Source organism: Oreochromis niloticus, linkage group LG3 (genome assembly GCF_001858045.2).
Source record: "Oreochromis niloticus isolate F11D_XX linkage group LG3, O_niloticus_UMD_NMBU, whole genome shotgun sequence".
NCBI lineage: Eukaryota > Metazoa > Chordata > Actinopteri > Cichliformes > Cichlidae > Oreochromis > Oreochromis niloticus.
Genome location: NC_031967.2, coordinates 68804992 through 68829244, shown reverse-complemented (window position 1 = coordinate 68829244; position 24253 = coordinate 68804992). Strand labels below are relative to the sequence as shown.

At 40.9% G+C, this 24253-nt stretch overlaps 1 protein-coding gene, 1 long non-coding RNA gene and 1 pseudogene across 2 annotated transcripts in view; 2 read left to right on the top strand and 1 right to left on the bottom strand.

Annotated features, from left to right (window-relative positions):
• Positions 1–6967: 6967 nt before the first annotated feature.
• On the top strand, positions 6968–7519 carry LOC109201244 (uncharacterized). The gene is made up of 4 exons (XR_002061265.2): positions 6968–7004; positions 7089–7148; positions 7231–7362; positions 7445–7519. It is a non-coding gene; the product is annotated as an uncharacterized LOC109201244 (long non-coding RNA).
• LOC112846056 (putative nuclease HARBI1) lies at positions 7466–9193 on the bottom strand (annotated as a pseudogene).
• Positions 9194–11133: 1940 nt separating this feature from the next.
• The window catches only part of LOC109201241 (signal-regulatory protein beta-2), a 58977-nt gene continuing 45857 nt past the window's right edge, over positions 11134–24253 (top strand). The window contains exon 1 of the mRNA XM_025905344.1: positions 11134–11352. Within this exon, the coding sequence (XP_025761129.1) occupies positions 11220–11352 (133 nt within the window). The 5' untranslated portion in view covers positions 11134–11219. The remainder of the gene's footprint in view (positions 11353–24253) is intronic.

Genomic DNA, 24253 nt, shown 5'->3' with positions numbered 1-24253 from the left:
CTGGCTCAAGACTTAAATCAGAGTTTTTCAATAACTGAGTTCAGTGTTATTATTGATGTATCTTAGTGTTGGGCAAGTTACTTTGAAATAGTAATTCAATTATAGTTACTAGTTACTTCTTCAAAAAAGTAACTGAGTTAGTAACTCAGTTACAATATTCTAAAAGTAATTAATTACTTGGAAAAGTAACTATTGCGTTACTTTAAAAAAAAAACAAAGAACGTTTAACCCTCAGGCGTCCAGAGTATAATTGGCCATTTTTTTACTACTCTTGATTTTCCCTCCACATTTTACCTTGAAAAACTATTTACTTTGCCTTGTTTGGTATCATTCTTTTTAGCGCAACCTCACGTATTTACAGTTATGTTCTCATTTTGTCATACTGTATAACCAGAATTGATCTAAAAATCAGACAAAAAACATAAAATCAGAGTAGAAAAAGTTATATTTTTACTGTAACAACCACAAACATGTTTAATGAATCATATTTCATAACTTCAAATGCAAATATTAATTGTCAATTTTAAAATCCTATGCACAAGTTTTGCAAACAACAAAGTTATTTGCATCCACTTACCTTTTACCCTTTTTTTAAAATAACCATTTCAAACTATTTACAGAACAATCAGCTGTTCTGCCTTCAATAAGATGCCACACAAATTATTTGTGCCACTCCAAAAACATAATTTCTGTCCACTACAAAGGAGAACATCACAGCCTGATACCTGCAGGCCTGACAGCAGCAGGTGTATCACTGCTGTTTCTACCTGGAGACAGCAGTCGCCTCATTGTTCTGACACACAACACAAAACTATCCACAACACTACACGCTAACTACACAAGACAACACATTGACTACACACTCTGAACACGCTAAACATCACAAATTTCACATCTCAAAACTCGCTCTCTCTCTTTTCCTGCTCTCTCTCTCTCTCTCTCGCCGTCACTCCTAAAACTTTTTTTTGTTTTGTTTTTTTTGCTCATAAGCAGAGAGTGCTTGCTAGTGCTAACGTGGCGAAACTATTGAGGAAAAAACGCCGCGTATATATTGTTTATCATTGTAGCGAGTAAAAGCCACCGAGTGTTCGCTAAGGGCCTCTATACGACTTGTGCAAACTTTCAGGCCCAAAGCTCTTACAGGAACGAGCCCAGAATAAATGGGACAAGAGGGTCAATATCAGTCAGATATGTTAAAATTTATTATTTTAAAAGAAAACAAAGGGTTTGCAAAAGGCCTAAAACATCAAAATGGAAAAGGTCACTAACGACCACAAGATAGTCTTATTGGTGCAACCTGCCAGCAATGCAACTATCACCTGAGGGCTTGCTCTACCCCGGTGGTCCCAGATGCTCGTTACTTTGAAACAAATCCACCCCAAATAAATACGAGCCCAACAGAACACTTATCGCATGCACTAAGTGTTGTAGTCCAAGCAATGATCGGTGGCACTAAATTCACTCTTAATAAAACTTGTTCACTGCAAATCCACACGGAGCACCTCTAAACCCAGATAGCAAGACGACATTGAATCTATGTTGATTTTTCATCCGAACCGTCGTATATGGTCGGGGTTGAAATGCCAATGTTGTAACAACATTGAAATACTGTGGTAAACCGACGGTCTTACTATAGAGACGTTGTAACGATGTTGATTCACCGTTGTTTTTTTGTCATTGATATTTGATCTATTTATAGTCGACCAGGTGACAACAACAACGTCGAGAAAACGTCTATTTATAGTTGACGATCATTCGGCTCCGGTCACCATCAAAAACCATCGATTTGTAGTTGAGCATTAAATTGCATTGCAACTGATCGGGTATAAAGTACCAGAGAAAGTAGATTTATTGTTCATTTGCTATCAATGACTTGGTCTAGTTCACCAGCTTTAAAAAATCGTGTCTACGTGCAATTTATGTATAGTTGACCGGGAAATTAAAGCAGCGATCACTTGGACTATTCCGCAGCACCCCTCTCACATTGGTACATCCCCCCAGGTATTCATTGTCTTCTACAGTAGAGCGGGACATTTGATTTACTCTCAGCGGAATTGACCGGAGAAGGCATCAGTTCATGCACTGCACATTAGTATAAGGTAAGAATGAATGATTTTTTTTTCCCTACTCGTTATTTCCATGTTTGCATTTGAATAACAGTAAAAAAACTCGTTAATGTTGTACATTAACGAGTTTTTTTTTTACTGTTATTTACATTGCTCCCACAAAATGTGGGAGCCCGAAATTGTGTCTACTTCTTGCAATCCGGCAACAAATAAATTGCACTGCGAACAAAGTATATCAACAAAGAAAACATTTTTGTTTCATAATTTCTTCGTTATATTCCCTTACAAAGCTAGCTTTAACGCTTCGAGGTTTCCTTTGTTCTTGCCGTCGCCTCGGCGCTTGACCCAGACTTTCGCTCTGTAGTTGCTTAGTACTACAAAAAATTCTAAATCTGTGATATATGATTGATAAACGTAAAGTTAACTGTATAAACGTGTTCAATGACTTTGTTACTTTTGATGATTGGAGAGCACTCGCTTCAATTCGCACACGAAAACTTTAGACTCAGTTTGAATGCTCACGCGGCATGCCCACGTGACTGTACGTTGCACGCGTACATGACTTTCCGTTTGTTCCTTGAATAATGAATAAGGCTACGTCCACACGTACCAGCGTATTTTTGAAACCGCTGATTTTTCTATGCGTTTGCACCTTTTGTCCACACGTAATGTATGTCTGGCTGTACATTGTGTTTGTATTTCCAGGCACATTTCACGAAGCAGAACGCAGTCTTCAGAGATATCCACGTGAACGCTGTGATACGTCTGACCTTCAGTCCGAAGAAGAAACCCAGACCAGTCTTAAAAGAAAGCACAAGTAAAACCTTTTTATTCACAAACATATCTTTGATTGTTAAGAATTTATGATCTTGTCTTTTATACATATCTGTGGTGCTTGCATACTGCAATATCACCACATAATATAGTCCAAAAAGTGGAAGTTTGTAAACTTTTTAAAAATGCAAAGCAGTGTACACTTGTGCACTTCAAAAATTCATTGTATACTGTACCTTCTTGCACGTCTCTGTTTCCTGTGTGTGTTGTTAGAAATCAAACTAACTTTAGGAAACAATATGCCAAAAGCATATTTACAATTACTTAAGACTGTTTTTAATTTCTTTTCTTTAGACCAAATCCCCTGTACACATATACGGACTCAGAGGATGAGCAGCCTACAAAAAAACGGTTTCCCCAGGCCCCTCGAGTGAAAATACCAGGTAATAAAATACTGTCTAGTGTCTGTGTACATATCTGTGTCTGACACGAGGAAACTTTTTTGACAAGTTGTCTGTATTCTTAAATACTTAAAAAATTATCTTTTTCTAAACAGCCCTCATCACTCTGCAGTCTGCCCCCCAGCCCACTGATAGCAACCATCATAATGCCCCACCCAGCTTCCGGCACCTTTCGCCACTCCGGCACAAGCCGACACAGCTTTGCGATCTCGCCAGCATGCAGAGTCTGATGTCTTCCCTATAGATGGTATGCTTTTAAAAAAAGCATCACAATGTCATTGTACTCTTATCTAAAAAAAAAAAAACAATTTATACTCCTGAATGTCATCTTGTTGTGATTTTTTTTTTTCTGCAGATTCCAGAGACTCTGTGAGGCCACTATTACAAGGCAAGTTTGAAAATCTTGGAATTTCACAGTTTACATGGTATAACAAATATATGTGACAGGCAAAAACTAGTAAACACTTTTAGCAGTTACAAGAACTAACAAATGAATATCCAACAAAAGGGAATAGAAATACATTGTACTGCCAATACTTTGGTTTATTCTTTGTATGACTTGAAAATCAGGCTTTAGGGAAAACTAAATGACATGTTTCTATCATCAATTACATGAAGTAAACACACAAGCACTTGCATACACATTTAAGACATGAGACACGCTAATTCCATCTCATAAAATGTGTCTATAGGTGAGACGCTTTGTGTTGATTGGTGCTGCTGGACCACACTGGAGGTGCGAGTCCGCCGTGTAATGGTTTATGCCATTACAAAGGAGCTGGCCTCTGTACTCAGCTGGGCAGGGAAAAAAAACCAAGGACCAGACAAAGCAAAAAAGGGCATTTAAAGAGACAGCGCTGTGCAGATGCATATTTGGTAAGTTTTAACATTTATTTTAGTTTTATGAGCCTAAAGTGAACAATAAAGGGATCAATTGATGTGCTGGGTGCGTTTCACATTTCCTATGTCTGGTTTTTGCTATATTACTTTGTCTTTCTTAATAACAAGACTTTCATGTCCGGTTAATCTGGAGATGGAGTCTTTGGTTTTCGGCTTGTTTTGTCCTCGGGTTGTACACTTTGTACAGCCCGAGGACCCCATGTTTTCTTTTTTTTTTTAAAAAGGATACACGGCACACCATGCTAAGACATATCACATTTTCAGCTTATAGCTCTTTGGGAATCAAATGCGGCAGTTTGCTGATTTCCGCCTGGTGACTTTCATGTTTATCAGCCTAGGAGTTTACATACTTTCTCCCTGCTGAAGACAATTAACAAGAGCTTATTCATGTGCTCTAATTCCCTTTTTTTGTCTTTGTTTTTTTTGTGTGTGTGTGTCTATTTTTGTCCTAGATGGCCTGACGCAGCAGGTAGGGGCGAACTCTATGTCTGAGTTGGTCTTTGCTCAAGCAGTCCAGAAATGGCTCAGATATGCTCCAGATCGTACGGGTGGCGCGCAGGACGCACATCATCCGTCCCCATCCCGGAGTAAACAATAAAAAGTGACGTGAAACATAGAAATGTAAATAGGAAACTTTGTCTTTTAATAAAGTATTTTGCAAATGATACATGTCTATTGACCTTTTTTGTTTTTTTGTTTTTTTTCAATAAAAAGCAACTGTGCGAAAGAGGTGGAAAATCAATACCATAGCTCAACAGTGTTTCAATATCAGAATCTGACATTGTTTCAATGTCAACAGTGTTAGAAAATATAACGTAGAATCAATGTCAGGTTTCAACATTGATTCAACATCAAAACCTGACGTTGTTTCAACGTTAAAAATGGGTGCAAGAGTGATGTTGGGTCAACGTCACACTTCAACGTTGCTTCAATGACGTCGCCTGATATTGACTCAACATTGTTTCAATGTTTCCTTGCTATCTGGGAAAGACCTAATTCCCCTAAGGTAAGAGCCCAGCTCAGGGATTGCACGTTGCCCGACTAATATTGCACCAGCCCGTTGAAAATAAAAACAAACCCGGCATAAAAAACAATTTTAAAAGGTGACCCTGCTAAAACCAGAAACGCAACAAAAAGAGGAAAAAACAGTGACAAATTCACATGTGCAGCCTGTCCTGCAGGAGGCAATGCAATATAAATTAGATTATAGTGTATAAATATACTTTTTTTAATGTCAAATATATTAAGTTAACATACCTCCAGCAGACAACTGTGTTTGCTGCACACCTGACTTATCTTGGCTTATCTTCTAAAATCACTACTAAAAACATAAAATACAATAAACATCAAATACATTTCAACAAATTTAAAAAAGCACTAAATGAAAAACAGCCTGTACCTCAAACCTCTGGGGTCTGTTTCAGAAAGCGGGTTTAGAAAACTCAGAGTTAAAAATAATACTCAGGGTTGAGTAACCCCGAGCAGTCCAACTCGGAATATTCGGTTTCAGAAAGGCTGATAACAATTAGTTCAATCAACGCGGAGTTGCTTTAACCCCAAGTTAAGCGCGCGCACTAGGATACATAAAGCCCTGTTTAGTGGAGCACAGATTAAGCGAGTCACCATGGAGACGGAGGGAAAGAAGGCGCGGTTAATGTATTTTACAGCGCTTGAGGCCGAAATTCTGATGGCAGCATATGCCGATAACATGCAAATTTTGCGGAAAAAAAGTAACACAGCCTCAACTGCAAAAGAAAGGGAGCATGCATGGCAAAACATAGCTGACAGAGTCAATGCGTGAGTGTTAATTTAAACATTGATCTAGGGATTTCCACCCATTTAACACGTTATTTTATTATATTTCATTTTATTTTTTAGTTTATACATTTTATTTTGTGATGTGATGTGAGCGCAGGTGCAACCCAACAGGCCCCAAACGTTCCTGGCAGCAAGTAAAAATGAAATATAAAAATATAGTCCAAACAGGTAAGGTGTAATTGTATTATGAGCCATAGTGCTTGGTCTGTTTGTCCTATGTAAATCAATTGCAGTTAGAGGCTACATTAATTTTCTTTCTGTAAGCACTTATTGAAATTATCTGAGCACATTACAACTACATATTTGCTTACTCTGTATGCTCAAATGTGACCCGTTATAGCCAACAGATAAAAAGCGGAGGCCCGAAAAACAGGTGGGGGTCCTCCACCATCACCACTCACAGAGGCTGAGCAGTTGGCCCTCAGCCAAAACAGTGGGCGCCCTGTGGCTGAAGGCATCTCTGCGGGGACATCCTCTGAGTCAATAACCCCGCAAGACACAAGTGCCGACATAAGAGATAAATTCATAATAATACATGATGTGCATACATCCTTTCTTCACAGTCACCTTTGCAGTGCTACTCATTCATTTGATAAACTCTTTACCATGATGAATTATTTTGTAGTGAAGTTATCTTCCTACTGATTTTGCCTTCCCTCAGTCTTGGTTGTCTTTGAGAGCATAATGACAATGAAGTGTAAGGTGATTGGTATATGTTTGTTAATTGCCATTTGGTCCCTTGTAAGTTATAAGTGACCTGTATAAACCTCATATTCTATCAGCTGATGGTGATGGTGATGGTGTACTGCATCTGGTGCAGCCTCCTGTCGAGCCAGACCAACATGCAGTTGTGAGTACTCTTAATGCTCCACAGATCATATGAGTTTACAGTAGAACAGCAATGTTGTTAATTTCTTTACTACAGGAAAATAATGAAGAAACATTGACAGCTGTTACAGAGGAAGCAACAGAGACACTTTATGAGGTTTACATCTTACAATGGAAAATATAACAATTGAATAAAATGTGGTACTATAATAAAACCATGGACTTTCTATGTCTCTAACAGAGTGATGATGGAAATGCAGAGGAAGAGGGTCCAGCCACTTCTCCAACAAACCTTTCCTCAGTAAGATGTTCAGCACTGATTTACAACCAACCTAAGTAGGCATGTACTATGAATGTCAATGCTATTAGCTGTGTTTCCATAGCTCCCTGTAAAGCAGCTGTACAAGACCTATTTGATCAAGAAAATAAAAAAATGCGACTTGGAAATGGAACACTTCAAGCAGCAGATCCAAAAGACCAAGATTGAGATTTTACTGCTGGAACATCAGTTAAGGGTGGATGAAGTGGTCAGAGATGGACGAATTATTTCAGTGTTTGAACAACATAATAATATACTTATTAATACTTTGTGTACAGGAAATACAGGCGACCAATAAAGCCAGTTGAACAAAAAATCTGTTTATTCTTCTTTCAACATGTTGAGGTGATGGGTCAAAGGAAATGATTGTGACATATGGTGTCTCTGACTGCTCTTCCATCTTGTATGTCCGTGGCAGGGTCAGGATGTTCATGGTTTGGATCACTGCTGATGTTTGGTTCAGAAGGACAGTGTTCTCCTCTAATTGTGGCAATGTTGTGAAGAATCACATATGCCACAATAATGTCACATGCCCTTTCTGGGGTGACCCTGAGTCTTTGAAGGCACTGGAACCGGGCCTTAAGCATTCTGATAGTCATTTCAACTCTGGCTCTTGTCCTGCAATGAGCCAGATTATATCGCTGCTGTGGGCCCGGTTCAGGGTCAGGGTAAGGGGTAAGCAAATAGGGGGTATCCATGTTTACCCTATCACCAAGCAAGTAGCCAGTGAACTCTCCTAAGACAGAAGGATACACTTCAGTTCAAATGTCCCTGTAGCAATTGGTCTTTATATATTTTAAAGTATTTTCAACTCACCATGTCCAAATTTTGTGCTCAGTGTACATTCACGAAACATTCGTGAGTCATGAACAGAGCCTGACCACTTGGCTTCCACATTTGTGATAATGTTGGCAGCATCACATATGATCTTCACAGTGCAGAGAACACAAATTAGCATCCATTACTATAATGAAATAATGTGTTAGTTTGAAATGCTACAGGGAACTATGTACCTGTACATTAATGCTGTGTGCTTCCTGTTCACATAGTCTCCCTCATTTACTGAAGGAGCAATGATTGGAATGTGAGTGCCATCTATACAGCCAATCACGCCTGGGAACCCTGAAAATAAATGTAAAATCTAAGTAGTAGTTCAAGTATCACCACATCATGAATTAAGTTTTGTTCATCCTGATACCTGCAATTTTGTGGAATCCCTCTTTGATAAATCTTGTGGGTCTATGACCGGGGAACACCACAAACGAGTACAGGAGACGTTTCAGTGCAACTGTAACATTCCTGACTGCCCGACAGACGGTAGCCTTGGAAACGTGCTCAGCGTCACCAATATTATACAGAAAGCTCCCGTTTGCAAAAAAACGTAGTGCAATACAAATAATATGTACAGAACTGAGAGAATGTCCGCGATGTGTCACATGAGCAATATAAGGCCTGAGGATGTTATTCAAATAAATTATAGATTGTGCTGAAAAACGGTAACGTTCACACAGAAAATCATCAGGAAATGATAAAATGTCCAAACGCGCTCTAATCACTCTCTCCCGGCGGAGAGCTCTGAGGAGAATTTGGGCTTCAACATCTACTGGCTCTTCAAGGAAGGGGCACGCCATGTCTGACACTTCCTACAGTCAGGTTTCCGACCAAGAGGCGGAGAAAGTCAGGGTTAGTTGAAGTAAACCTGCTAGGGGGCAGGTTAGCTTCACGGAGTGTGTCGTCATAGTAACTCACTCAGAATTAAGCTAAACTCGCTTTGTGAAACCGAAAACCCAGAGTTTTCGTTAACTCAGGGTATACTTACTCAGAGTTTGCACTAAACCGGCTTTCTGAAACAGGGCCCTGCTGTAGAGGTTTAAAACAACTGTTTGTGTAGAAGACAAAACTTCTCAGCTCTTCACCTACTCACACAACCATTGTTCACAGCCGCTCATCAGTGCAAATGAAGAGCACCTGCTGCTACTTCCTCTTTTATACCCTCCCTTGGGTCCCCTGGGTCCTAAAGCCTTCCCTCATTACATCATGACTCTGGTTTTACGTGGCCTATCGACACAATTTAAAAACTGGTATATATCACCTTGTTGCTTTGTCTTTAAGTGGTCATGTGATTGACTTACCACGACTACTTTATTCTTCCTCAGTCAAACAGCAGCACTCATGCGATTGTTTTGCCCCCTGAGCTCCAGGTGTTGTGCTAGACAGTGATCGCGATTAGCGTCCGCGGGAGCGCGTGCAGCTGCTTAAAGCTGTAGCGTCCAGAAGATGCGGTAAGCTGAACACAGCTTCAACCGTCTGTTTGTTGAAAAATAGTAACGGACCACGTTTTCTTTTTAGTAACTGTAACGCCGTTGAAACGATAGGAATAGTAATTAGTTAGATTACTCGTTACTGAAAAAAGTAACGCCGTTAGTAACGCAGTTACTTGTAACGTCGTTATTCCTATCACTGATCTTAGAATAGCTTTATCACATGAATCTTAATGAATTTAGCGATCCAACAGGGTACAAAAAGTGGAAGAAGACCTCATCAGAGGAAGAGGGCAGGCTTTACTTGGTGTCAGTGACAGAAATTAAACTCATTGTGTATATATACACACATATATATATATATTATCATCATCATCAGGTTTGAAGTTTTTAGTTAGAGGAGCGTAGTGATGACGGCCATGTTTGAGGAGTAACTCTAAATTTATGTAACCAGACACAGGTTCACACACATGATTCAGCTTTAACTGAGCTGATTTTTTTTTTTTTTTTTAAGGTTCATAAGTGTTCGGAAAATCATACAGTTTTGTAGTTTCCACCCTTTGTCTTTCTCCCCATACAAACAAATAAACAATCCTCCCTCTATTGTTTCTAGTGAATTTTAACAAAGTGATCATCTCCACTGAGAATTGAAACCTCATCCAGCTGCTCACACCTGCTTATTTCTTCCTCTGTTCTAAATGGCTGTGTCATCAGATTCTCCTGTGTCCTCAAAAATATATTTAACCAAGAGTAAGGAGCTCAGTAAGCCACCTTGAAAGTTAATCTTCACACACCAGCTGGATTCCCCATTTATCTCAACCTATCACAGACTCAGCTCTTCTTTAAATTCTTCATCTTAGTAGAACAGGGGTGCCAAACTCCACCATAAAACAGCCCAAAACTCACAATATGTTTTAGCTGCATCCAAACGGGATGAACAGACAAAAAGTAACCGGAACAGCCAGACTTCTAGTGTGATTTCATTATGTCATGTAATGACAATTCTGATATTTGATTCTTTCCTACTGTCATTCATCCCAATAAAATATATAAACATTTTAACAATTTAATTTTCATATAAAATATTTTAGGAGAATTGATATAATTTTCAAACATAAAAAGCTTTAATAATTTTATTCAACACTGAACTGTATTTTTTTTTTTAGAGAGAAAAGACTAAATGGTATGATTGTAGTGTTTGTATTTGAGCCAAAAGAAAAAAGAAAAAGAAAAAAAGTAAAGAAAAAAGAAAAAAGAAAAAGTCATCATTCAGCTCACTTCTGGTTCTCCCTCTATACACAAGCCATTTGTTCTGGTTTCTACATCCCTCCCTCTTTTGATTTATTCACTCCTCAGCCAACAGTCCCCTCTGAGGCCTTCCTCAAACATCAGCCTCAGTTCATGCTTATGCCATCATCTACTGGAAATGCTGTCACACCTAAAATGAGAATGTGCACCCAGCTAGTGAAGCTGCTGTCTAATTCAACAGGGAGATCCATAACTCTAATTTCAAAGGACAAAAGGACATAAACACCACTTATATAACCAGGTGTCAAACCTGATCAACTGCTTTGTGTTGTTTCCTTTTTCAGCCCAGAACACTGTTACAGCGAAGTCTGGACAGGATGTGGTTCTACCATGTCGAGTTCCATCAGACAAAACCATCAGAGCTGTGAAGTGAATCAGAGCTGACCTGGGAGATAATTATGTGCCTTTGTACCGGGATGAGCAGCTGGATCCAGACAACCACCATTCATCTTTTAAGAACCGGGTGGATCTGCAGGACAGACAGATGAAAAATGGAGACGTGTCTCTGGTTCTGAAAAATGTGACGACTGCGGATGATGGATCATACAATTGTAATATCTTCAACAAAGTGACAAAATCATGGGAGAGCATCAACACTGTCAGCCTGACTGTTTCAGGTGAGTGAGTGGAGTTGAGTGTGTGTGTGATCAGAGGTGAAGCTGCTTCCTGGTTGTTGATGTTTGTTTCTAAAGATGTTGTTGATGAGACTTTGTAGAAAGCAGCTGGTCTGAGTGATGTGATCAGAGTGCAGTAGATAATGTCTGACAGCAGTTTGAAGAGGAAATGGATTCTGTTCTGTTCTTCACTCATCACCTACCTGACAGCTGACACCTCACACCTGTTTCTCACCTGCAGGTCAGACAGCAGAACTCACAGTTGCACCTGTTGGACTCATCGCTGGTCTGCGTGTTCCTGCTGTGATTCTTGTTGCTGCTGTTGTTGGTTTTGTGATCTACAGAAAACATAAACAACAGAACCGGGATTTTAACTAGCATCCTCATGAACAGCAGGTTTCAAATGTCTCTACGGTTTAGTATGTGTAAACTAACAAAACACTAAACTTACAAAACAACACTGGTTTAAAAACTATTTAATTTAATCCTGGATCACACTACATGACATCACTACAGAGTTCAGACAAATGATGCATCATTTAACGGAATTGCTATAACGGAGAGAAATCCTGGAAAAAAATATTAGGACATAATAAGTGACAAGTTTCACCTGCTCTATTTGTACTTCAATGACCTCTAACACCTGAAATCTTTTATAGTATGAAGGTAAAATATTGTGTAGCTTCAATATTCATCATCTATCCAGATCTATCACAGTGACATGGAACCGCTCACCGTATTATAAAGCCTTTCCATTTAATGTATTTAAAAGGTGGAGGTGTTGCTCTTCCATCACTGTCACTGGCAGATCTGAGTGAATACTGACCTTAAAAGTGAAGGTGAACCCTGTTTGAATGACAGCATGTTGTTTACCAGTTCATTAATATCAGTGAATGACTGGGTCAGGGATGTCAAACTGGTTTTACATGGTGGGCCACATTAAAATCCCCTCGATATAAAGTAGTTTAAGTTCCACTCATGTTAATAGGAAACAAGGTAAAAGCCATTCCACAACACAATACATGCACTTTAGCAGCTAAATGTAAGAGACATATTTTGGCAAAAAGAGGGACCCAGGGGACGCATGCCTATGACCCTCGGCTGAATTCACCCACCTGGATTGACTCAATAGGAGTGCCCACGGAAGTTCCAAACGAGTATAAATTAGCGGACCAAGTAGCTTCAGGATTTGAAAGTATAATCATATGGGTAACGTTCAATAAGAATGTTGATCGCGTTAACTATGTTCATTATAATGTGCTGAGACTCTAACCTAACCAGGGACGCCATGGAAGGGTTCGAAAAACAATTGGGTCCAAGCTCGTTGATGGGGGTGCAAAATCGAATGGCCCTTGACATGTTGTTGGCAGAGATGGCTCAGATGGCTCAGTAACTCGTGCCCTAGAGGGCCTTAAAACTCTGTCTAAAACCATGCATGAGCACTCGGGAATTGACAACCTGCTGGAGAGCTGGATGGCATCTGTGTTTGGACGATGGAAAGGTTTGGCCATATCTACAATGTTTTCAATTGTCAGATTTTTAGGGATCCTGGTCACCTGTGGTTGTTGTCTCATTCCTTGTGCCAGAGGATTGTTGGTCAAGGTAATGACGAGGGCAGTGGACGCCGGAGCGGTGCGTGTTTCAGTGTCCAGCAGCAGCAACTGAGGGGGCTGAGGAGTGACACAACACGAGGTGTGGTGACTTTTCTTTCAAAATGTCAAAAGAGGGAAAGTGGAGATACAGAAATATTTTACTGCTACAATATAACCTGCATTATTAACAGTGCATTAATAATAACTCTTATAGCATTGATATCGCATTAAATAGGTTTATGAAACTTACTGTTATTAATCTTTTACTTACAGGTCCAGCCATAGTCAGTTTATACACATTGCATGATTGTGCTCATTAACAGAGTTGATGCTCAGTCTCAGTTTCTTGAAGGTTTTAAGCTTCACTGAGCGTGATGTCTCAGTTGATATATTGTGGGTGACTTAGAGCATAGAAGGCCGCATACACGCTTACAAACATATACAATCTAGAAACCGGTCAGGCCATAGGCCTGAAATTCGTTTGGCTTCTAACTGCAGTTTAGTCTACTTGGTAACAGATGACAGGAGAGTAGTTGTGAAAAGATTTTGTTTATTATTCAAATATGCTTTGCTTGTAACTGCGTAAACTCTGAATGACGATTCACCCTGATAAAACATGAAGCCTTGCCTATGCTTATCAAATGCCTGTGAAGACAAGTTCCTGTGCAAAGAGCAACGGAAAATACCACTTAAGCAGACGTTTAGTATAGTACGGACAGAATGTTTAGTAAGATATGCATTTGTCAGTTAAGCAATATATTCTGAGAACAGGCGGAGACTGCCTCCGTCTGCTGTGTAACCTACATGCCTATATAACCTGCAATAAAGAAGAGTACTGTGTGACTCTCTGACTCTTTAGAGAGTTCACCCATGTACATATGATTTTTTATATTGTCTCACTGTGTCTCTGTTTTACTTTGGCAGCTTTCTATTTGGGAAATTTTCCCCTGACATTTCTTGGTCCTTCGAAGCCGGATGAGACAGCCTATTTAAAGCAGCTCTCACAGAAAGCACCTCACCAGGTCCCGTCGGTACGAGAAGCCCACGTTGCAACGTTTTACAAGCGGCCCGCACCGTCGGGGGCTGATCAGGTGCATCTGAAGAAACCAGCGCCAAGGTAGGACAGACTACTTTGAGATAATAAAGGTTTGCGCAAAAACGAAAACGAAACTTAAGACTCGTCCAAGACAGACTGGAAGCATTAAGCCCGTCCTGAGGACTGGTAGTCAGCTCGCCTAAGAAAGGCTGGAAGTCAGAGACTCGCCTGTAAGACGGAATTGGTAGTCCTGCATGGACTCATTCCGCAGTTTAAAAAGGCTGGAAGTCAGGGACTCGCCTGTAAGACGGAATTGGTAGTCCTGCATGGACTCATTCCGCAGTTTAAAAGGCTGGAAGCACTAAGCTGGTAGCGTGAACGCGCGTTAAAACTGTCTGTCTTTTATTGTTTTTTTGGTGGAATAAGTTGATTTCTACAGCACAATAAGGAGGCTGAACTATTCCACTGATTTGTTTACTGTCGGTTGCTGAAGTACTGGTGAATCGAGAAGAAGGTCGTGTTTTATCACATAAAGTTGACACCGCTTTTGAGAATAGCTCAAAAGTAGAAGGGCGTGTCAGCCACCTCTCTCTGTTCTCGTGCCAGCGAAAGCGCCGCAGGTGTGTGTGTGAATATAAGCACTCAAAAACACATTGCGTCTAAAAAAATCGATTCTAGTTTGACACGACTCTCAGTAGACTGGTCCTGTGTGGGCCGAAAGTCGGAGATAAACGAAACTGAAAGTCCTGTGTGGGCTCGTTTCATGAGACTCGCCTGTAAGATGGAATTGGCAGTCCTGTGTGGGCTCATTCCGCAATTTTAAAAGGTCTGAATAAAAACGTCCTGTGTGGACCGGGCCCTGTGTGGACCCGCACGTAAACGCTCGCCTGTGTAAGACGGAATCATTTGTCCTGTGTGGGCCCATTCCGCAGCAAAGAAGAGGTTGGAGCTAGTGGTTTCATTTCACCTTGGGAGTCAGGGATCTCACTCTAAGAGTGAATGGTAAATAAGGAGCGTGTCAACTAAAATAGGATTATAAGTACCGCGTGTGAAGTTTATGTGTTGGTAGTATTAATAACTAAAAAAAATAAACAAAGAACTATCGAATAAAACAAATCAAAATTAAATATGGGAAATAAATCTACAAAACCCGAATTGACTGCAGATGAACAATGGTTAGAGAAAAAATGCCCTGGTGCAGGAAAGATAAGCGCAAATAGGTGGAGAAATCCCAAAAAAACAAACTGCACCGCCTGGGAGGGGAACTGTAGCCCTGGCCAAATACAGCAATTAAGTAAATGCCTACACGCAGAGATAGAAAAGACTAGTGGTAAAAAGAAAGTCCTGCGCATGTACGAATACGTAAGTTTCTTTGTACCATGGCAGGAGGAAAGTAAAAAGCGTGAAGAGAAAAGAAACAAAAAGCAAAATAAACAAAGCGAAAAGCCACCTACCGAAACCACCAATCCTCCTCCTTGTCAACCACCTCCCTCAGCCCCAAGTCCCCCTGATACTGAGCAACCATACCCCCCAAATCCTTATCCCCCTGTTTCAAAAAATCCCTTTGTGAAACCACAAGACCCTTATGTCTCAGCGAGACAACAACTGGACCTAATGACCCGCGAAGACCCACCGCCATGGCCTCCAGGCCCGTTAGGGCAATTTCCGTTAATTCAGGCGCCAAACCCAGATTACGGAAAAATAGGAGAAACAAAACAAAAAGAAAACGAGTCTGCCTCTGACTTCCTAGACAGACTACGACCAGTCTTTAGACAAAACTCAGGTCTAGAATATGATGAGGGCGTGAACACCCCTTTTGAACAACAACTAAAAAACGCGTTTCTAAAAGGCCTCCTCCCAAAGGTCCGCGCCCACGTAGATAAACATTGGGTCACTCAAAATACCGAAAGTCTAGCTGATGCTTTACAGCATGCAGAGCATGCAGTAAAGGTACAGAAAAACAAAACAGCACTGCCAGACTATGAGAAACCATTTCATTTGCATGTGGATGGCAGCTCAGGCTATATGAAAGCAGTATTGACCCAAGCTTTTGGTGACAAACAACGACCGTTAGCCGTTTACTCATGTGAACTAGATTCAGTAGCCTCAGGCCTACCTACATGTGTGCAAGCCTGTGCAGCAGCAGCAGAGGCTGTTAAAAAATCTGCCGACATTGTTTTGGGACACAAGCTGATTATCAAGGTCCCACACGCAGTAACTTCAATACTACTACAGGCTAATCTTTCTTATCTAACACATGCAAGACAGCTCTCCTACGTAGGCATCCTGCTCTCACAGTCACACATCACTGTTGAAAAGTGTGGTCAGCTAAACCAAGGCACCCTGCCCTCAACAAAAGCAGAGTGGATGACAAAACTACTGGAAAACAAAGAAATAGTTTTGAGCAACCAACTGCCGCGTGATTCTCTCCCAGTCTCTTCCAGGTCCTGCTCACAACACCCACAGCATGCAGGATTGCTGAACGACCCTCGTGGATTCATCAAAGCCACACAAAGAAGGTTGAACCAATCCAAGACCCACCAACATCTCCTTAAAGTGAGTGATAAGTTTAGACTCTGGTCCTCCCCAACCTCTAGTGTTCGCTCGGTGGGGGGTAGGGTGATCAGTGGCAACACTCGTGATCCCACTCCTCTGGCTGAGGTCTACTCATTAGAGGCTACGGGTGTGTCTGGTGGTCGAGAAGAGGAGAACACTCACAGGAATGGAGATGCTAGACAAAGAACCCAAGATTCCACTGAGGGAGAAAGGAGAGATGGACATAGACGACGTCAATACTGGACAACAGGATGCCAGCTAACAACAGTCACAACCCTGTGCTTCATGTTTGTGTTCTCAGTGTTCCCGACAATAGCCATCGTATCCATGAACATGGCCAGCACCGATAATCCCTGGTGGTCTAGTGGTTAGGATTCGGCGCTCTCACCGCCGCGGCCCGGGTGTAACCAAACCGCAGCCAACGGAGAGGGCACACCTGTAAACACGTCCGCACCCAGCAACGGCACCTACTGGGTGCAGGGAATGGCCTGGCTGTGTGGACAACGTGCCTACTTCATACTGCCACCCGGATGGACGGGCACCTGTGCCCCAATCTTCATTTCAGACCACACCTTCAGGATGTCAGCTGTAAATAGCTCTCAGACTACAAGACGATGACGAGACGTCTCCACAGTACAACCACATGACCCCATCTATGGCAGTGATGTGCCAGAGGAATTTAAGCTTTGGACCACCGGACAAAAGGTCCTCCACTCACTGTTTCCATGGGTGGGCACCGGAAAGAACATGTTAAAAATTGAAACTTTGGACTGTTCCTGAATGCCTCGTGCAAAATCAACAATCAACAAAATGAAGAGATTGATGCCCTGCGCATAACTGTGATGCAACACCGAGTCACACTGGACATGATTCTGGCTGAAAAAAGAGGACTCTGTATACTCTTTAACAACACATGCTGTACGTACATTCCAGATAATGTTCACTCTTCCAACATGACCAACGCCTTACGCACGCTGAAACAACTCAGGGACGCTCAGCAACAGGACTACGTCACGAACACTGAAGATTGGCTTACCTGGCTGTTGAGTGGTTCCTGGAAATCTCTTTTAATAAAAGGACTGGTTTTTGTAGGAGTTCTTTTACTTTTACTCTGTTGTTTTACTTCTTGTATTTTGCCATGTGCACAATCAATGATTAATAAAGTTGTTGCAGTTCATGTGCAGGCATACCTGACACTGCCCATGGATGAAGATGATGATAAATCCCCCTGACACTGAAATGCTGTGATACACCAATGTATGACGTGCTGATTAAAAATGCGCTGCAAGAAATCATGCACAGATAATAAACCAATGGTGTTTTAACTAGTGTGAAAGTTAAACAACAGGAGGGAAATGTGAAAAGATTTTGTTTATTATTCAAATATGCTTTGCTTGTAACTGCGTAAACTCTGAATGACGATTCACCCTGATAAACATGAAGCCTTGCCTATGCTTATCAAATGCCTGTGAAGACAAGTTCCTGTGCAAAGAGCAACGGAAAATACCACTTAAGCAGACGTTTAGTATAGTACGGACAGAATGTTTAGTAAGATATGCATTTGTCAGTTAAGCAATATATTCTGAGAACAGGCGGAGACTGCCTCCGTCTGCTGTGTAACCTACATGCCTATATAACCTGCAATAAAGAAGAGTACTGTGTGACTCTCTGACTCTTTAGAGAGTTCACCCATGTACATATGATTTTTTATATTGTCTCACTGTGTCTCTGTTTTACTTTGGCAGCTTTCTATTTGGGAAATTTTCCCCTGACAGTAGTTAAGAAAAGTATCAGCCCTCAGAGACCATGTAGGCTTGAAGTTTATTGCCATGTATGGAAGGTGTTATGGAATAAGGAACTTACTTGTCTGTTTTTAGCCATTTAAGATGTATTATTTACTGTAATCGATGTATTAATCTGTAATTGACAGACCAGGGGGCGTAAAACCCTGATGCTATAAAAGTATCCTCAAGTGTATTCTTAGCATGAGACGTTGTGCTGGTGTGAGGTTGTGTACTTCTCCTCCTGTGTGTGCTCAATAAATCATTTTCTGACTGCACTCTTCTGGGCCTCTGTTGGTGTGTTCTATTGCTCAACATTTTCGAATTCGGGACAACGTTCAATCTGACATATCTCTGTGTAAGAAGGAGAAGTCCAACTTTACCAGCACCTCTGAAGTTTCTCTAATATATTTCTGTACTTGATGGTGAAAAAACAGGAACTTTCTGTAACTTAACAGCCTGTTTATTGTTTATTTACTTTGGTGTTGTATGAATCACCTTTGATGAGGTCGTCAGTTGAAAACCAGCAAAGCTGCATTTTCCAAAGCCACCCAGTGGGCCTGTGATGGGCAAATTATGGTCCCCATGCCTTATGTTTGACACCCCTACTCTAAGTCTTGTGGTCTGACCCAGAGAGGTAAACTCTGACGTTGACTTAAAAACAAAACTGAGAAAAAGATATAATAGGACAGGATGGTTGAAATTTTCATCTGTCATGTTTGGAATATATTTTTTCCCCAATAGCAGCTAAGTTTATTATTTATTCATTATCATAGAAACATTATAGCAGGTTATGATATGGATGTGTTACTCAGAGAATTGAATTTGTAACCTCTGACCTTTGTGAAGCTTTTCAGCTTAAAATGTCAGAACGACCAGACACTAAAGACAAACCCACTGCGTAAAGGGAACTTTACTACACTATGTAAGGAGCAGAAGACACTAAAATACTGAATTAAAACTAAAACATTTTCATGCTATAACATGAAAACTGGCGTCATGCATGTCAGCTGATCCTTTTATCATTTTTAGTTTGTCATAGAGACAAAAAGTGACGGAGCATTTAGAGCAGAACATCCTAACAGGACGTTCAACTCTGTGGTTTTACAGTTACGCCGTGTTCAACTGTGAATAGTTCAAAGCAAAGGAGGAGTGATGTCAGTGTAGCTTAGAGGAAGTCTGAAATAGAGTCGACAGCCAGGATCACAAACACTACACAGTTTCTGATTCCATCCTTTTCCTGTAAGTAACTAGTTAATGTAGCTCTTCTTTCTAGGTAACAATTTGATGTCAAACGTGACTCCTGTGTGAGCAAAGTAAAGGCTTTTCAAACTATTTTCTATCCATCTGTACATCTAGTGGCTCTAAGCACTCACTGCAGCTGTTCGTAACTTCAAACATTAAAAAATGCATTTAATACACATCACTACACTAACAGACTAACTAACCGCTTGAAGAGATGAGTGGTGATCCTCTCAGCAGACTGAGGGACGAACACATTAAACCAGGTCAAATTTCCACGTTCATGTTTAAATACTGCAGAACTTTGGTGCAAACAGCAGTAACATCAGTGATGATGGTGAAATGACAGGAAGTAAACAAACCACTAAATGGGACTAAATGGGACCAGTGAGGAAGTGTCAGTACAATAAAAAGATGCAGAAAAGAAACCATGGAGCAAAAAAACTCTTTTAAAAGGAAAAAACACAAGAAGTCTGATGTGTTTTGTTCTTTCAGGTCAGGAGATCACACACGTGGATAGATTTTTTTTAATCTAAGGATATTTACTTTGTACACAGGAACAAGTGAGATATGAAAAATGTTCAAAGCAAATAGTTTTGACTCATATTTGTTGATTGATTTATGACTGGCTGCTGCAGTCTGGAGCATGAATGTGATTTTTGTTTATATGTATACTGGAATGTTCGCTTGTTAATGCTTTTCTGCAATGTGCTGCACTACAGAAATAAAAGTAATATTTGAAAATCATCACTCACTTGTTCTGTTTCTCTTTCTGTGGTGTGTAGTGAAGCCAGCCTTTTAACATGGGCTCAAGGGGAGGACACCTCAAATTGGTTGCTTCAAAAGTATGGCGTTATTTTTGTGCCACTATTCTGAGCACACTTTAAAAAAAAAGTTTGCAGCTGCAAGTGTTGTATTTTGAGGAGAAATTTATTTATTTTGAGATACCAGCTTCATCGGTGAAGGAACCAGGCCATGGGGGACCAACTGGGTGACACCGGGCCCAAGGAAAGGGCTAGCCAAGCTAAGGAATGACAGGGGAGAGGCAGTGCTCAGGGAGGCTTTCAAAACAGGCTCCTGGCGGATGGACGCACAACACAACACAAGTGGAGATCAAACAATCACCGGTGTCACATCTGCACAGCTGTTTTATATGTGAGCTGTGGGGCGTGGCCGGGCGTGCCGGAGTGTCTTAAAGAAGTATCCACGCACCACAACCAAGGGGGGTCGTACCCCGTACATATGGAATGTGTAACGGTGTGGAAAGATAGTCTCGATATGCTAGAGAACTCTGAAGTCTGAGTTTATTTCTGATCCACTCTGTGACACAGTGCACAGGATGTTTGGCTGCTTTGGGTTTTTTGCGTAGAAGAAAATGAAACTGGTGGCTTTTTGAACCAGATCAGTAACCGGAACAATCAGGAAAACAAACTGAATAAACAGGGAGTGTCATATGAATCATCTGCATGTCAAACAAATGGAACCTGTTCTCTCAGTTACTCCCTGTAATTTGGAAAAGAAAAATAGAGGCTGAGCTCGGTCAGAAAACAGGAGTGTTAAAGGAGTGTGCTGGAAAGCAAAGATACAGCCTTGAGCATTCATTTCTGTCAAATTCTGAGGACATATTATTTGAGTTCTTTATGCACATCTCTCGCTCATTTTGTCTCATGTCTGATGACTTTTCCTGAGGGAATTACCCACAGTTCATAGCACTGTGATATTAAACCCAGCTGTGCAGCAGAGGATGTTTTTGATGTTTATTTTGTTTATTTTAAAAGCACTGAAACAAATAGGATACATACTAAGGGAGGACCAACCAGGCCAAAAGGTCAGAGGAATGCAGACCATGGTTTAGTAAACACAGATTTATTCAGAGTTCATTAAAAAGGTGAAGCTTTAACAAGTGGCTCATTTTACTTACAGCTTTGGCACTGACCTCTGCTGGAGCAGATTTATGAATAAAAGCTTCTCTGCTTAGGCTGCTGCCTCTGTGACCTGGCCTCAAATAAGCAGAAGAACATGGATTGATGAAGTTTCTTTCATCAGTATAGATGTTTGCTTCTTCTTTGACGAGACTGAAAGGATAAACAGACTGTTGTCATTGTATGAAACACATGAGGGATACAGCTTTGCTGTATATTTTATGTATTTGCTGCACTTGCACATGCTTTGCAGCAGCTCTTCTTTTTGCTCTTAATGGATCACAATGCACATAACTTTTGGCTGCTTTGGTTTTTGCATAGAAGGAAATAAAACCGGTGGCTTGTTGAACTAGATGCTGCTGCTTTTGTCTGAACTGTAGTCATTCAGGAAACAAACTGCATAAACAGGGTTATGTGAATCACCTGCATGTAAAACAGAGAGAACCTTTTCTTGTGAAATGAAACCCTATCTGAGTCTCTCCCTGTGATGTCTCAATGCATTCTCAATCATCCAGTTGAGTAAATTCCAAAAATTTGATTCTGTTCATCTGGACGTAGAGTTTTCAGTGGGAGAAACGTTTCGTTACTCCTCCAAGTGACTTCTTCAGTCTCAGCTGACTGCAGTTTTCCCCAATCTTATAAACAGTATGTAACCCTGATTAGCTTTATAGCACTCAGAAATACGGGTTTCCACCATATAGTAATTTTCTCATCTGGCAATTAATTTCTGGGCTTGCTCTGAACGCATCACCAGCAGCTCTGGTCTTGCCCTAACAGCACCTGTCCCTCTCCTCCTCTTCAGTTTGCCTCAACATAAACTCGTCATATTCTGTGATATGATTTACTCTGAGGTGTTTGACAAGGTCAGTGGTGTTGGCACAAAAACTTCACTGTCTTGCCACATGTATTGCAAACCGCATCTTGGCTGTTTAAAATACATCCACACATGACTCTGTTTACTTTCAGCCATTGTTGTGAGTACACACACCAAGAGGCTGCAACACATTTATACAGCCACATTTTGCATATGACTATGAAAGGAGGAAGAGGAAGTAGGTCCTTTAAGGTTAGATGATCCGAATTATATAGCTTCTTTCCTGTTAGTGAAAAACTAAAAATTTACCCCAAATATCAATATTTTAGTATGAGTATGGATTGCATTTATATAGTGCTTTTCCAGGCACCCAAAGCGCTTTACAATTCCACTATTTATTCACTCACTGGTGCAGACAAACCACGGTAGCCACAGCTGTCCTGGGGCAGACTGACAGAAGCGAGGCTGCCATATATATTTCTTTTATTTGAGGGCCAATTCTGTCTGTGCTGTGTGAAAAACTGCCCCATCGTGGTCCATCATGCCATTACTCTTGCATGCCTTTTGCATGTGTTAAAATCTCCCAATTCTTTTAATCTTTGGGCTGAAGGAAGGACAATACTCGGTGTATAAATGCTCAATCAACAATCTTTTATTTCCATACAATTCAACACTTATGAGCACAAGGCATCATGATGGGGAGACATGCCTGCAGAGGGTCAAAGCAAATCTCAAAATGGTGACGGGTTACTCAGCTTCTTATAGCCTCTAGTAGCCCCCACCTAGTCGTAAAAGCCTAAACATTCACATTCTTTCTCTCTTACGGCGCCTAAGTTATGACCTCGGCTCCTTGTCTTTCTGCTCTCTGTAAAGGTGGGGGTATGGAATGTGGTCTGTCTCTTCTATTATTGGCACAAGGTCCTCTACACAGAACATTCTCTTCATGATTCAGCAGTATGAAATGTCAAGAAACCATGTAACACATTCAACAGTGTCGAATAATACAGGTCAATCCAATAGATCTAATGATTTTTCACACTCTTTTAAGTCAGAAGTATAATGCAAACTAAAACTACATACTGATCACACACTCTATATTAAGGAGTATAATATGACCTATGGCAGTATCCTAATTCAACTACTTCAATTACAGATATAAGGTAACCTATGATAACAGAATAATCTCACACATGTCAGAATGTCAACATGTGGATGTTTGCCATACCAGGAGTGAATAAAAGAAATAAAATAAAAGGAATAAAAAGCAAACAGAAGTCCACCAGAGAAGCAACTTATTAACTACTGGGGCGATCGTGGCTCAAGAGTTGGGAGTTCGCTTTGTAATCGGAAGATTGCCGGTTCGAGCCCGGGCTTGGACAGTCTCGGTCGTTGTGTCGTTGGGCAAGACACTTCAGCTGTTGCCTACTGTGGTGGTCAGAGGGCCCGGTGGCGCCAGTGTCCGGCAGCCTCGCCTCTGTCAGTGCGCCCCAAGACAGCTGTGGCTACAATGTAGCTTGCCATCACCAGTGTGTGAATGACTGGATGTGTAAAACACTTTGGGGTCCTTAGGGACTGAGTAAAGTGCTATACAAATACAGGCCATTTACTTTTCTCCACCTGAGTCTCAGGTTGTAGTTTGTTTTTGGACCCAGATAAAATGATAACCGAATGAAACTGACATAAAAAAAAAACAAAACTGAAGATTGACAACCAGTAAATAGTGAAGTGGTACCACATTTCACATTTTCCCTTTTTTTTCCTTTTCTTTGGGGTTGTTGAAATATTGTTTTTTACTGCCGATCTCCTTCCCAAATCTAGTAGATCAGCAAGCGTGAATCTCAGAAAATCTGTGATGATTTTGCACTGGAAGGCCCTAGGTCTAAGATTATTGATACAGATAGTGTAGATGTTATACTAGGGGTCAGCAGTATAGTTCACTTTATAAGATAGAGGGACACACG